Below are 15,787 nucleotides of genomic sequence, written 5' to 3' on the forward strand. Positions count from 1 at the left end.
TATATTTTCCTATTATTACTTTGGAAATAGAAAGAGCAGATTTCTAACTCTGATAATCATATCATATTATTTGGACGGAGGAATACTATTTGTATGTATCAGTTGTGACACAATGACCTAGAGGATTAAGCAGACTAACAGAGAGTTTTTTGTTCACTTTATTTTGCAGAACTATACAGTTTCATATTGTTTAACCCTCCTGAGGAACCATTGATAAAAAATGGGGAAACATATGTCGGGGAAACCAGTTTTGTTTGAACTTAAGACAAATTGATGCTATATATACTTTGGAAATACAAGAAAGAATAAAAATTCATTTTGGAACGCTAAACAACAGTGTTTGTATCCTTTAATCTATATATGAGCTCTGTGCAGCCCCTGGAGCAACAAACACAAGTGTATGCAGCACCAACAAATTACTCACTTTGAAAAATTATAACAAATTACAAAAATACTCGCCGTACGTTTTCATCAATAGGCTGCAAAAAAACTTGATAGCAAACTGACAATGTATACTTCATTGTACAAACATGTTGATGAAAAGAATAAGGGGTTCATTTTGTTTTGAATCCTCAATTGCCCAGAAGAGATTGCTCCTGTTTGCACTTTTTTGCAAAAGGTGTCATTCATTAATTTTAATTATTTTTCCCGAAGTACTGGAAAAGTAAAGAGTAAAACACAGGCACAAATTGCCTTTGCTCTTCACTTTTCCACTATGTGTCTGGAAACGTGTAAATCACTTCCACAATTAACAATTGTGGGAGCCATCCACAATGGATTCCTTTGGAATATGCCTGCTTTTACCAGGTGTAAAAGTCAGGCCGATCCCATAAGAATACATTTGTTTTCCTGGCAACATAAAAATACATGCCTGTGGAAAATCAATCACATTTGGCAGGGGGCCCTTGGTAAGTCTGATTTGCTTTTCAACTTTGCCTGCCAAATCATACAAATTCCTGTACCTCATAAAAAGTGGTGATAAATGCATTTAGAGCCATTTCTTCCACTGTGTTTCACTTGGAAAATTTCTCCTTATGATTGTAGATTGATTTTCCCCATCCTGAATGGAAGCCTACATGTTCCAGCACAGAAATTAATAGGAACTTACAAAAAATCTCATACAGACACAAACTGAAATGCATGACAAGGTCTTTGTTTCAAACAGCTTGTTCTGTATCCCCTTAATTTCTAATCACCCAACACTTAAATAGCTTGTTATAACCCTGTATAATTTTAAGAAGAAAGTGCCACAGCAATTGTGAGGTGTAATCAAAGACCCCCAAACCAACAAAACTGAAGGGCCATGTGAAAAGGGCCCACCTGCAATAACCAAAGGAAAAGCAGCATTTTAATTCACAAAGGCAGAACAAATTCAAAGGTCACTCTCACATGAAAAACAGGATTTTTAAACACTGACACCAACACCACTTTGCATGTGTGTTTGCAGTTTAAATCTGAAAAATGTACCTCTGCTAACATAAAAATGTCCGTTAAAAAACATGGTGCGTGTTGACAAAAAGTAATGTATATTATGTTTTGCATGCAAAATACCAGCAAACATTTTAAAAGAAAAGCCAGCTTTGTTTCTATGAACATGTTGCTGTAGGCCCGAGGCAAACCCTTGCTTGCTGTGGGACAAAAGTCACAAAGGACTCCCCCCACGAAAAGCCTGGCTTGCCTCCCACTGGTTTACAACAACAATAAAATGTGGCTTGCCTCAAAGGTGTGGAAACCAACAGTCCTTTTGACTTGCTGTCTGTAAGGGCAGTTACATACAGGCTAACTGTTTTGACTGATGCATGAGAAGAATTTACGAAGGAGGTGTGAAAACTGGGGCTACAATTAAGGGGGGGAACTCCAATTCAAACAGCAAACTCCAAACACAAAGAGACTAATAGAAACTTTGTTTACAGGCTGGCCCAGAGTGGCAAATGGAGTGGAGGAAGGGAAGCTCATATTTGAACATATGAATATTCCCTTTGTTGTTTAAAATGACTATTATCTTCTAGGCATTTTTCTCAGCAACCATAAGTCTGATTTTCTTTGTTTATGTGTCATGTTTTATATAATTTCAAGGCAATTTTGGTGATATATAATGCATCTACCCGCGACTTAGGGCACTGTACTGGCCAGTAAAACTAGGCTCCTGGCTGACCTGAAAATGTCCTGAATTTTGGAGTTGGCAAACTGGTGAAGGGTGAAATTATGAATGTGGAGAGTAAATGACATGTTCATTACTGTTATGCTTTCTGTGAAAACGGCAGAAAATTACCAAATGGTCATGCAACATGGTGGAGGCCTGGCTGACGTTTTAGTTAATCCTCCATGATGAGGGGATTGCAAATGGAAGTTGCCATATGTCTGTTCCAGACTATTAAACCAATCTGTAGAGAGAGGTGGGAATTAGGAAGAGAGAGAAGGGTGACTGTCCAATCCTATTTGCAACAAGTCTTCGAGGGTACTCCCCAGGATTATAAACTTGGTGGTGTCATTGCTGCCATATTAAGGTGATGCACTATGAGGAAGGGAGAGAGCTGCTGAACAATTACCATGGAGACAAAGCTTCTGAAAAATTACCTACGGGGGAGCTGCTAAAATTACCATCAAGAGAGCTGCTAAAACTCACAATCTGACAACAACAAGGAAACACCAGAAGAGATTGCAGAAATTGTATTTGGGTGGAGCTATTTACTGGTGCTGTATGTTACTGGGGAGGCCATAAAAGCTGACTGGACCCTATGGTGGAGAACTGGGGATCATCTTGGGGAGAGGAGTGACCGGATTCATGCCCTTTCTTTCCAGAGGGCCCTGACATGGAGCTGGCTGTCCTGAATTTTAAACAGAGGTTTTCTATGTAAGTGGAAGTGAATCCTTTGCAACCAAAAGGTCGGGAATCTGTCAGCCTTTAATCTTTTCCCTTTATAGCGGGCGGGGGACAAAACTGTGTACATGCTTAGCCTATTTAAGTAAAAATATTTATTTAATTAATTCCCTTTGGCAGAACACTATGGGGTGATTTTTGTTACAATTCAAAATTAACAAAGCTCACTTCTGGGTAACCAGTCCTTTTACCAAAAACAGAACAGAGTGGTACATTTCACTGAAGTCCATAGTACCAAAAACACCGAAAACACCAAAAATATTAATATAATATATTTATGGGGTAGTGGGGTAATGGGTTAAAATGAGTCGAGATGGGTGGCATTATAAGGGTAGAAAAACAGTGGGTTTGGGGGACCCCCAGATAAAATTAAAAAATGGGGTGTTTTTCAGTATTATGGTTGCAGTGAAATGTACCCCTTTGATATGTGGGTCAGTAAAATCACATATAACCCTCACTTCCCAGTGTGCGCTGAAAAACTATAGCCTTTAATTGAATTGGGTAATCCTTTTTGTCCTGTGGACCATGACTTCTTTCTGGAAGAAGGGTTTCTTTGTTCTTAAATCAGTCCAATCGTTTTGTCCAACTTTCCCAAGCACAAGGCTTTCAGTGTATGGGGGTCTGAAATCCAAAATTCTTCAATCATCCCAATATGTCTGTCAGACTTCCCCAACCCAGGCCAAAGTAGGGGGGTTCTGAAAAACAAACCACTACATCACCATGTGTTTATTTTAAAGTGAAAGCGTGTGTGAAATGATAATTTCCATGTGTATTTGCCCAAATTTGTCAAACTAAACTGCTAGCCTTTTAAGCGTATTGTGTTAGCTGACCTGCGCTAATTATATTTCTTGAAGTGAAATTTGCCGAAAGGAAAGAATTGTGATTTGTGTTCCTTTCAACTCGCTTATGTGATTTATTTATGTTGAGACAAGTTTATTGTGTTGTGCCACGAATAAAGTGGTGTATGACATTTCAGTGTGAGTTTCATAACATCTAATTTAAATAAATATAAATATATTTCCTACGCAACTGCCTGGTTCTTGGCTCATTGGTAGCTCGGCGGGTTTCAAGGGGTATTAGATGATTTGGAGATAGGCCTGAATAAAATAATTCATTAAACAGTTTGTTGCGTGACACCTTGAGTGACAAGGGGAGGAACTCCCTGTGTAAAGGGTGGCCTCGCAATAAACCGTTACAAAATAGTCACTGTCTTTCTCATCTCTACTCACTTCCTGTTGTACATAATCGGTCTCAGAGACACGTTAAAAAGATAAGGAGGCCTGAGTTATGCCTCTCGTAAAGAAAAACTAACTTAGACCCAAATATACCTACCAACTATATCACTACTGTCCCCTACCTCTTAAAGATTCTAGATAGAGTGGCCTATCTACAAATCCAGAAACATCTGGAGGACAATAACTTACTTGGCCTCAGACAATCGGGCTTTAGGCCAAGACATGGCACAGAAACAGCCCTCTGCGACCAAAAATTCCAAATGGATGAGGCTAAGGACAATGGTAAACTGGCTATGTTCCTGCTGTTAGACCTGTCAGTAGCATTTGATCTTGTCGATCACAAGATCCTCTCTGATCACCTGTCCACAGCTGCTGCCTTTTCCCGCAATGCCTCTACCTGGATACAATCATTCCTGTCAAACCGAACCACTAGGGTCTTCGCACCCTCAGCCTCAGCTGACCCAATTCCCATCTATTGCGGTGTACCACAAGGCTCCTGCGTCTCGCCAATACTTTCTAACATCTTCCCTAAACTCTTCTTTGATTGTCTTGACAACTTGGGTACCACATATACGAATTACGCTGATGACACCCAAGTTCTCATCACGTTGTCAGGGTGCTATGAAGATGACTCCAACCTGATTAACGACATATACTTGGAGATCCAGGCATGGATTGCAGACCACAGTTTATGCCTCAATGGCGAGAAGACTGGGCTCCTGATCGTCAGTACCCAAATACACCTAAACAAATTAAATCCACGCTATGCATCCGTCAATATTGATGGAAACCTGATCAAAGTGGCCAAGGAAATCAAAACTCTGGGGGTATACATAGACTCCACCATCTCACTCAAGAAGCAAGTGAATGCCACTGCATCCACTACTGCCTATAACAAGCTGATTAACGTATGAAAATCATGTCTTTCTCCTAACAGTTGCATTACTTTAGCCAGGGCACTAGTTTTCTCCAAGATCGACTATTGCAACACCCTCTTCCAGGGCACCTCTGAATGAAACCTCAACAAACTCCAGGTCCTACAAAACAATGCCTTGATATCCGCAATGAACATCCCTAGATCCAACCACATCACCAGCTTCAGACAGGATGCCCACTGGCTCCTGGTACGTGATATAATCTCCCTCTGTACACTTGTCATTACCTACAAATGCCTGACAAACTCTGCCCCTAAATACCTGTCAGATAAATTCAACAAACACCAATCAGCCAGGTGCACTAGAGCCTTGTATTCGCATTGACTTACCATCCCTAGATTCAATCTAAAAAGAGCTGGAGGTGCGAGCTTCCCTGTTCTACCCGCCAAACAGTCGAATGCCCTCCCCCTTAGCATCAGGATGGAACCCTCATTCTGGACCTTTAGAGCCAAAGTAAAGAGCTGGCTCTTCGATAAGAAACACTAACAGTCGGCTAACACGCCCACAAAAGTTTTTTGCCTGCTCAATCTCTTTGTATGTCTGTCTGTAATACTGTCTGTAATACTGGCAGCCTGGTACTGTCACCTAAACTGTAACCTCCGGCGATTAGTCCTCTGGCTTACTGGCTTTCTTTCATGTACTGTTCATGTACTGTTCCAACCTTCGACCTGACTGTAACCATTGTTCTGGTGCCTAGTTACTTCAGGGTTCGGTCCGCATTACAAATAAATAAGCTAAACTAAAGTAAGAACTCACTGGGAGGGCCTGTGCATGTTTTAAACTTTGCCCGCAACATTATAAGAAAAAACTCTTCTCTCATGTTATTTTAAAGGTATTCATGTTTTATTTCCAGCACTGCCTAAACACCCAGCACCCAGGGTTTACCTCACACTTTCCAAACAGGACCTACAATACACATGATGTATTCTGTTTGCATGCAAACTCTGTTAAGTTACTCAAACAGTATTAGGTTAGCAAGTCAGTACTTATCGGTTTAAATCATGAAACCTTTTGGCAGAGAAGACTAGGGTAAGTACGCATGAGAAGATTTGAAACTGGTCCATACTTGCCATCCTAGCCTTATTATTTCAGGTAGAGCCGTGTGGGACCAACTCAGTGAGGTGCAGCTTGATTCCCTAGGCATAGCAAGAAAGGCATCCACATCTGGGCATATACACGTTCACTTAGGTAGACAAACTGATATCAAAATGCATTGACAAAGCCCACAGCTTGGCCTTTTGATGATGCTTGGATGGGCATTTGCCAGGCACTGCTATAAGTGTACTACCTGGCCATAAGATGGGAACAGCTATTAAACGGTGTGAGTACCTGGGCATATGATGCCATTGCCTGGCAAATGTCTGTCTAATATCTATATGCAAGCCAAAACTGTTGGCTTTGCGATTTTTTGTTTACGACAGGACTTCAGTGGAAGGAACAGACACAATGACAAATATATTGCTTGTAAAACCAACTGGCTGAAGACACACATTAACTTTAAGAGATTGTTACTACACCAGGAGCTCATTTACAGAGGCAATTAAGTAATTACACACTCAAAAGAATGCTTATATGTAACACTGGCAGGCCATATACAGCAACAGGTTTGATGGTACTTTGTGAAAGAGCTTGCTCAAAGAGTTCCAGAAAGGTTATGTTTTGGTTTCGATGGGCAGGTAGTTGGTGGTAATGTCATTTGGTAGGTACCTGACCAAAGACATCCATAGGATGTGTGTTTCTCCTCACATTTGATCTCCATCCTATCCTTGTTCCCACGCATGGGTTCTGGATTGAACCTAACAGGCAAACATCTCTGAATGAATTAGAACTATCTGCATTGCTCAGGCCAGCCTTCCATACCATTGTTTGCAAATCAGCCTTGGCACTGTCACTAATGTGAGAAGTCTTTCCCAAACTGCTAGACCACAAGGCCTAAAAATGCATGTGGTTGATTGTGTTCCAGTGCAGAGGGGGCATGGCCTAGCAATTAAGACTGAACGGCACCTTTTGGTGGCAGCACCAAGAGTCATTTGCTAATGGTTTGTCCCTTTCTGCAGTGGCAAACACATACTACAGAATTATGACTTGGAATGATGAACAGAGCAACGGCAGTGGTAATGTTTAATTCAAATCCTTGCATCTATAACTTTTTAATTTGTACTACACTGTCCCCTACACTGTCCCCTACAGAATTAGTTAATGCAGCAGAACATATACTTTGAATTTAATTTGTAAGGTCCCCCTGTCAGTTGATGTACCTTCTGCAGACATCTGTGTTCAAGCAACATCACCTGCCATTTCTTGTTTGATATAGTTAACCATTTTATTAAGCATGTGAAAAACAGCTATATTCCCACAAACAATAAACATACTTTCAATTACAGAAACTAAAATTGTGATTTTAGGTTTGAGAAAATAGTTGTAGGCAGTTGATCCAATAGGTGTGTTACCTCACTTGCTGGTGTGAATGGCCCTCCATCTCCATGGTAATTTGTGGTTTCATGGCTGTGGGGCATAAGTCATTGTATAGGGCAAGCAAACAAATCCTGGCCGGCTGTCTGCAGTTCAGTCTCCCAGAATGATGTCTCTGAGGTTGCTGCTGCAAAAGAAAATACCCAGGAAAGGCGCTTTCAGGCATTTGGGAATGTGGAAGGACACTGAACAGCCCTGAATTACAAAGCGGACTGCAGGAGGTCGTTGCTGGGTTTCTCCAAGCATTCCGTTTTTGAAGGCATCCTTGCAGTTATGCGGCTGACAGTGTTTTGCAAGCGATTATAGAATGGCGCACGTCCTTATGGGAGTGCGGGAGATCCAGCTGGGACGTTAAAAGCGGTGGTAAACGGAGCTGAACTGGACAGGGCAAATGCTGGTAGTATCCTATCAGCTTTTGGATGCAGTCCTCACATATTTTCTAGGAAATTGCATGCCATAAAGAGTAAGCATAATCAAACGATAGTAACGGAATAAACGCTCTTAATGTTGTTAGATTTTAGAATGACACGCGTTCACATTGCGACACATTCATTATGTCTTAAGACAGACAAATATTTACAGCGGGCAGAAAATTCCAGGTGAAGGGCAATTCCCAGAATTGATCCCTCTTCTCCAATGTGTGTAGGAATAAGGGTGTAGGAATAAGGGTGTGCGGTGGAGGCACTTACTGTGCCCTGGTCATTTGTAACCCCCTCCGCTGTAGTGAAAAGGGGGCCATGGGATCCGACCTACACAGCAGATGTTTCAGCAAAGCCTTCAGGTACCCTTGAAAAGAGCAACCAGATTGAGACCTTCAAATGGCTACTTGATCTTTCTGGCAGGATCAGCCACAGCCATGAAGCCAATTTGTTGAAGCGAGCGGATGGACCGTGGTGTGGGCCAGGTTTGCTTAGCAAACTTCTCCATGGAAATGGGGCCCCACTCTTTTGCTACAGGGCTGTGGGGTTAGGCAGAGGCTCTTTCGAGGTGGCTTTTAACACCACTTCTTTCTCTTATTTGTCTTCTAGCTGAGTCGAGGGTGATATAGAAATGGGACTTGCCTCCGTAGCAGGTACGGCATTCACGGCAGTGCCATTGGCGTCCTTCAAATAAGCCATGTTTTATTATAGCGCTTCCTTGTAATTGCTGCCAGTTAGCTGCTGCTGGTCTAAACTCACATTGAGTGCAACTCTCTGAAAGGGAGATGTTTAAATCCAGTACTCAAGCAGCTTGCAGTGCGATCAAAATAATCTCAAAGCCAAGGGTACCTTCAGCCACTCGATTCCCCGGCAACACATCATCTCAGCAAACGGCCATGAAATAAGGCACTACAGCTGGCCTCTTTTTTTTCTTTTGCTTAAAAAATCGTAAGAACTAGAACATATTAGTACTGTTTTGATATGCAAAGCGAGGTTGAAGATCAGTACTAACAGGTTGTTATTCATTTTATTTGAAGAATGTGTTGAAAATTCGAACATATGTCAATTCTAATGTTGATATCTGATTAGGGCGAACACGTCTGCCTGTGGAAAAGTCAAAACTGCCGGCTAAGCTTAGCCGTTTTCAACTATTCTATACTTGCAATAAACATTTCAAGGAAAAATATCAGAACATATTACTTTTTTTGTATGGATTTATGACGCGTGTCCCATTGCAAGCTTTCAAAGCGTCGCCTCAGATAATGTAGTATTCCTTAGCATTGTTCTTTAATCCTTGAGAAGATGCCCATTTTGTAATGACTATTACACCTAGGGCTGATCGTCCTCAACGATCGCATTGCTCAGCCTGTTTATTAACAAAGGTACAGCGTGTCCGTCTTTTCTAGGAAACCCGTAGGACTAGAGTAAACATTAAAAAATCTATGAACGCAAACATCATTCACAGCCATATAAATAAGAAGCCGGTTAGTGTCTAGGTTTGCAATGACATTCAGACGGTCTTCGCTCTTAGACGGATTCGGAATGAATGACAAAGGCGGACACACACCAACACACTGTTCCACGCACGCATGCACGCACGCACGCGCGCACACACACACACACACACACACACACAAACACACAAACACAAACACCCCCAGGGTGTTAAGAGATGCCAAGGACGTCGCCTGTTACCTGGTATGCAAAGTGCTGGAACAGCTCGCTGGCTTCCGTTGGCATGACCTTTCTGTTTCCTGCAGCCACCTCGGGTTGGCGAGAGCACCTTAAAGGCATTTATCTCGCGCCATCCCCTGGTCCCTTCTCAGCAGCAGCCCAGGCCTGTCCATTAGTGGATTTCGAGGTCGTTATGAAAAACGTGCACATATTATTTAAATGAACGCAAACTCGGTGCAGCGGCTGGGAATCCCCAGACTGTCACGGTGTCCATGCTGAAGCAATCCCACTGCTGCCCGGCGATGCTAAGCTCACTGCTTAGCGCGCTTCGGCATCACGCGCGCGCTCAGCACGCTGCCCCCACCACCCCTCGCTTCTGTCACAGCCAATTCTTCGGCTCCCGATATGGATTTGTCTTCAATCCCTGTCCAGCAAGCGTAGGAATCAGAGAGTGTCAGTCACGTGATTGCGCCTGCCTGGGCAGAATACATGCACCGTGTGTGACTGAGGAGCACTGGCGTATGCGCACCTCAACAACCAGCAGCTGTCACCTGATTGGAAGAGCGTGATATGATTTTGAAAAGTGCATTATTTCATCAGAACGTAGATACTGTAATCAGTGCATTTACTTGTAGTCACTCAATTTCTTTTCAGTGTGTATGCATTGAGTGCGTGGCATGCTACGACACAATATGTACATAGTGATCATATGATATGTCACGTGCCATGATCTACGCAATCGTAAGGTATTCCCTTGCAAGTATTTTAATGTTTGTTTATTTATTTGTAGGGTGCACCTGACCAGAGGCAGCTGGGCGCAACGAATACAAGAATACTTTAGGCTTGGGTTACATAGTACGTGATGACAGGGTAAACCATCGGCACACGTCCTCTGATCAGCACACTAACACACATACTCTAATAATGCCCCTGGGCACGGCTTTTACCATCCAGCACACAACCAGACCCACCCAGCCACAAGGCAATCTGAGCCTTACCTCTAAATAAGTGTGCGCTCAAACACTGGAATCTAAACAGTCCCAGGGCACCCGGAGGCCCTTATTCAAGGAGCGTTTTCCCCTTTTAACATGCTTCATAAGTGTCCTATCGCACACAGTGACCCACAGGTTACACATACACTGACCATCACCCGTAAATAAGTATGCTACCACACAGTCACAAATCACACTGAGCATCGCCCCTGGATAGGAGTGCTATCACTCCCACAGCAACTTGCTAGCAGCACCTTTATCAAAAGAAAGCAGCAGAAGAGTGTAAGAATGAGGAAATATATGCAAGATTTGTTAAATAAGAGGATTCATTTTAAAGGATTGAATTGCAGGATGCAAACGCACATCATGTTTCTATAAACAAAAAGAGCGTCAATCTAGGCCAATATTGATAAAACACTAACCAAGGTTGAAGGCTTAATTGGGGCACAATGACAGTAGAACATGTTGTGAATAAAGCACGGATGTGTTTCAATCATTTGGCAAACGCCCATCTTGTTTAAACATGCAGGTTCATACGTACATGACAGATAACGACAAGATTGGCAGAAATTCAAATGTAAACAACATGGTGTCTTGTTCGACTATTCCTACTAAACACACGGGTGACATCATTCTCTGTTAGAATTTGATGGCCTAACAGGGAAACAGAGGCCTTTAAAAGCGACCCTTTTGAGCAGCCTGGAGAAGTTCCTGAGATTTCTCGCAAGGCAACAGCACTATGAATCCGGATGGGGTAAGGGCCTGGGGGACACTGCTGACCCACAACATTTTGATCTGCCTGGGTAAGGAAGCAGACAGAAACTTCAAGGCTGAGTCTGAAAATTCTGGAACATGGTCCTAAACATGGCGACTTAATCAAGTTACCAAATATATATTTTTTTTTACATGTTTGCTTTAATGATTTGGAGGCAAACCTAAATTACAAATCTGAACTGCCTTGAAAAAAAGCAGCAAACAGCATTCAGATGCCTTCACCCTGAGACAATAAACTACTTGTTAGGCTTCAAGTGCCCCAACCTTCATTGCTGTATGCACAATGGCGCTTGCTGTGGAAAATGGTCAAGCGCAGAAAACACCTTGAGCTTGTACCTCAAGGATCCTGTTGGTTAACTTTCTTAGTCACATTTTCGTGCCGTTCAAGTGTTTGGTCCCTTTCAAACTTTGAGTTGGTCGCTTGCACGGTTATCCGTCTGGTCCCAGTCCTCGTCAGTCAGTTTGCTGAACTATGGACTTAGTAGGGTTCCATGTAATAATGTCCCCACAAAAATGTCTCCTGACAAAAAAGTCACTGTTTTTTGCAGGGACATTATTACATTGAACTTTTACAAGAGGAGCAGGGGACATTCACACAATCCATCACCATACATACTGTCACCATATAGAATGTTGCCACTGGCTTTTCCCAGTAACATTATGTATGGGGACATTATGTATGGGGACATTATTACCTGATACCCCTATTAGTAATTGTGTATCAATAAGAACTACCATTGACTCCTTGATGACATCCAGAACTGTCTAACTCTACGTGTGATATTAATGGGAAACAGTACGGTTGGTTGACTGGGATATGTGATGTTTTGGGTAGCATATTGGCGTACCATTTCATATTTTCTCTCCCTTTTAGCCTGAGAGAATATGGTTATGCTTGACCACCTTTTCACCTAATGTTCCTCATAGCAATCTGCAGAAGCATCTGAAAGAAAGTTTACTGCCTCCCTGGAAGACCCAGCCTAGATGCTACCACTGCTCATGAGACCACAGACTGGCACTTTCCCAATTTATCCAGATTCTCATTTTTCACTGTTTCCATATTTTGGGGGCTGAAATAAGCCATGTTACCTATATTTTCCAACATACATTTTTCTTTACAATGGGAGGGTCATTAAGACATGACACATGTGTATTAGGTTATTCTTTCAATTTTCACTATGCCGTTGATGTACTGAGTTTAGGGTGGTACTGAGTTTTGATGCAGTGTCCATATGTAACCTTTGCAGCCCCTCAAACTTCATTGTCCAGAATACGTTGATCCATCAAAGCACAGAAGAACGGTGAGAGGAATCATTTACAGGGGGATTTAAAGTGTTTTACCTGTAATCATTTGATCCATGGCATCAGATCACTTTTAGCAAACTGCCCATAGAAGCCACAGACCTTTTTTGCATAGTTCTTAACACTTCCAACCTAACAGGTTATCTAGAGGTTGGTCTGTGTAACCTCACCTGTATCACGTGGGCTTACTTGTTGTTCCCCTTTTCTGCCGATTATGTATTGGAGGCAGAGCTTCTTCAGTCGCCTCCTCTCAGTTTTGGAATAGGCTTCCGTTATTCCTGAAGAGTTTGTCAAACCATCTGGCATTCAGGAAATTGCTGAAAAAGTATCTATTCCAGTAAACTCCCTTTATTAGGCCCTTCCTTCTTCCTCTCTCTCCTCCAGCGCCATGATGCCTCTCGGCGACCGAGCGCTTAATAAGTATTAATAACATAACATAACCCTGGTTTGCCAATCCAAAGCATTACAATTGAGAGTATGATTTTACGTTTTACTGGGCCACAATGGCTACATACACATTGGTGATTGGATGTTGATAGTTTTAACATTTCAGAAGAGTCAGGTGCTGGGAATCTAATCAATGCTGAAATATTATCTCTACTGAATTCTAATCAAGAGAGTGAGAGCAATATTATTGTGTGGCTATGAATGCGTATAAAAGACACTGGGTCTCATTATGACCCTGGCGTTAACCAACGGCGCTATTAGAGCCATGGTTAACGCCGGTAACTTACCGAATCCGCCATGGTGAAATGGGGAATTACCACCCCATTCCAAGGTTGGCGGGGCGGTAATTCCCCATTTACCATTGGTCCTTCCCCATTCCCATTTTTGCCCCATAGGGCTCAATGGGAATGGGGAAGGTGGTACCGTAAGGTGGTACAGACCAGCCGTTAAGGTCGGGACCCGCAAAGGGACCTCATAATCAGGCGTTAAGGGATTACCGGTACCCTTACCGGTACCGGTAATCCCTTAACGCCAGGGTCGTAATGAGAGCCACTATATTGAAAGTGCAAACACACGTTTGTTTAGTGATAGAACCTTGCAGGGAAAATGGTGATACCATCTAATGTTCATTATGCACACAAGGGTAATAAATAAACGTTGATACATAGATTCACTCAAAAGGTGGACCCACGAGAATATTGCTGTCCAATAGTAAGCCTGTCAAGTGCTATGGGGAAATAGTTGCTCCTGCACTAAAGTGCAGAGACCCATCATTCTCCAGAACCCTGATTCGGGTACAGCTATATTCTCTTCTGAAGGTGGGCATTTAGAACTCCTTTGGGGAAGAGGCTATGCTCTGGCATGCAGGGTATGCTGCAAATCATGACAGTGTGATCCACACAGTCACACAGAATAAAGGAAGAGCAGACTTAATTATGTACGGTACCATCTTGGACACATCCTCTAATCTGCAATCTCAAATAAAACTATAATAATGCAATGCCTGACTACTTCTACTACCACCCTGCACAGAGTATGATAGTATCAAGCCATGCTAGACCATGAGACCTAAATATGCATACTAAGCCTGCAGAGATCCTCAGCCACACAGTCACAAAGAATACCGCATCCCACCCCCAAACACACTCTCAGATATATGCACTTACAGCACACACTAAGCAATTATAGCATCTTCTTAGGCAGTGGCTGTGATTTACACAGTCAGATAGCATGCTGCAAAAATGCATATGTAAATGCTTACCTTATGATCTGGAACACACAATCTGATCTACCCAGTTGCAAATCATAATGTAACCAATCAATCAAAAATAAATGTTTGCAAAATAAAATCCATTTGGCATACAGTCACATGTCATCATTACAAAAACATTTCAAAAACATGAACGAATTAAACTATATAAAAAAGAGCAAATTAAGGTAATTTTAAAAACATTAAAACTCATTGAAAGTACACCATACTAAACATTCTAAAAGGGGGCATCAACCCAAGAATGAAACTCAAATTGATCCATCTACTTAGTAATTGACTAAGATTGAGATTATTTAGTGCTATGGCAGTATAACAATAGACTTTATTCCTAAATAGTGTCATCAATACACAGCCAATTATCTCACGTAAGGTAAATCATGCGGTATCCAAGAACATCTCTCCATATAGCCAGGCTCTGTGCATGTATTTAGCTATAGCAAAAACAATTGCTTCACTTTCTGTCATTCTACAAATATTCAGTGAATCCCGAGTGCCTAGTCTGTTATACTCAAACGCTGGCTTCAAATTAAGATTCCTGTAGCTGCTATATAGAGGAAAGATTCTCTTTCTATAGTGTTTTGACAACAAGAACTTTGGTCTGACTTAGATGCATCACAAAAGTTGATGCAACTTGCCAGTGGTAAAATGCCAAATCTGAATGTAATGTACAATGACCATGCACGAGCTGCTACGGCATATTCAAGTTAGGTTTCGTATTTCGAAATCAAGCTTTGTTTCCCAGAAACATGTAAAACATGTGGAATTAACCACCTCAATAGGAATGCGCTCTTCCGCTTTCTGAAGGAATTGAGCTTTCACCAAAGGTTTTCAAGTTTTATCCATGTATTTCTGATGTATTTCTGATTAGTCCAGAACTCTGTGTTCCCAATATAAGAGGCTAGCCTTTGATATTTCTACACCAGAGAACAAGCATCAATCCATCCTGTGAGAGGAGATCTTGCAAGGCAATTCTATGCTTCATTAAGGAAGGAGTTCCACACATTTTCGAGTGTAATATAGGTTTTAATGCAACAATGCGGTAACTAGATGGTAGATTGTATTGTAAATGAAGCAACAACTTTGGGGTACTCTTAGGTAGCGTTAAGACATCTTTTCAAGAGGCTATTCTTAGTTAACAACAAGATGGAACAAGGATGGTACTTGTTTCGTTCAGTGCCACACATTGCTTACTGTTTGTCTTGAATTTTGTACATTTTTAAAGCAGGACATTGGGCCCTGTAACCATGATCTCTAGCACAGCTATTTGTTTTATAGCATATCTTTCCAGTACCAGGTTTGCTTCCTCCAGCTGGTCATTTCAGCTGCCAATGGCCGAGAACCTAATGCCCAGATAATCACATACCTATACTTGTTCAATGGGATTAT

The 15,787-nt window shown here is 42.0% G+C and overlaps 1 protein-coding gene across 8 annotated transcripts in view; it reads right to left on the reverse strand.

The window, feature by feature from the left end:
• Positions 1–15,787, reverse strand: part of SLC4A10 (solute carrier family 4 member 10) — a 1,479,043-nt gene that overhangs the window by 1,013,623 nt on the left and 449,633 nt on the right. Inside the window, exon 1 of one of the 8 annotated variants that reach the window (XM_069616330.1) lies at positions 9,638–9,874. The exons of the other annotated variants lie outside the window; for them this stretch is intronic. Coding sequence (XP_069472431.1) covers positions 9,638–9,736 — 99 coding nt within the window. The 5' untranslated portion in view covers positions 9,737–9,874. Of the gene's footprint in view, positions 1–9,637; positions 9,875–15,787 lie in introns of those variants that run through there. 8 annotated transcript variants of the gene reach the window in all.

This window comes from Ambystoma mexicanum, chromosome 9 (assembly GCF_040938575.1).
Source record: "Ambystoma mexicanum isolate Mex_15411 chromosome 9, UKY_AmexF1_1, whole genome shotgun sequence".
Classification (NCBI taxonomy): Eukaryota; Metazoa; Chordata; class Amphibia; order Caudata; family Ambystomatidae; genus Ambystoma; species Ambystoma mexicanum.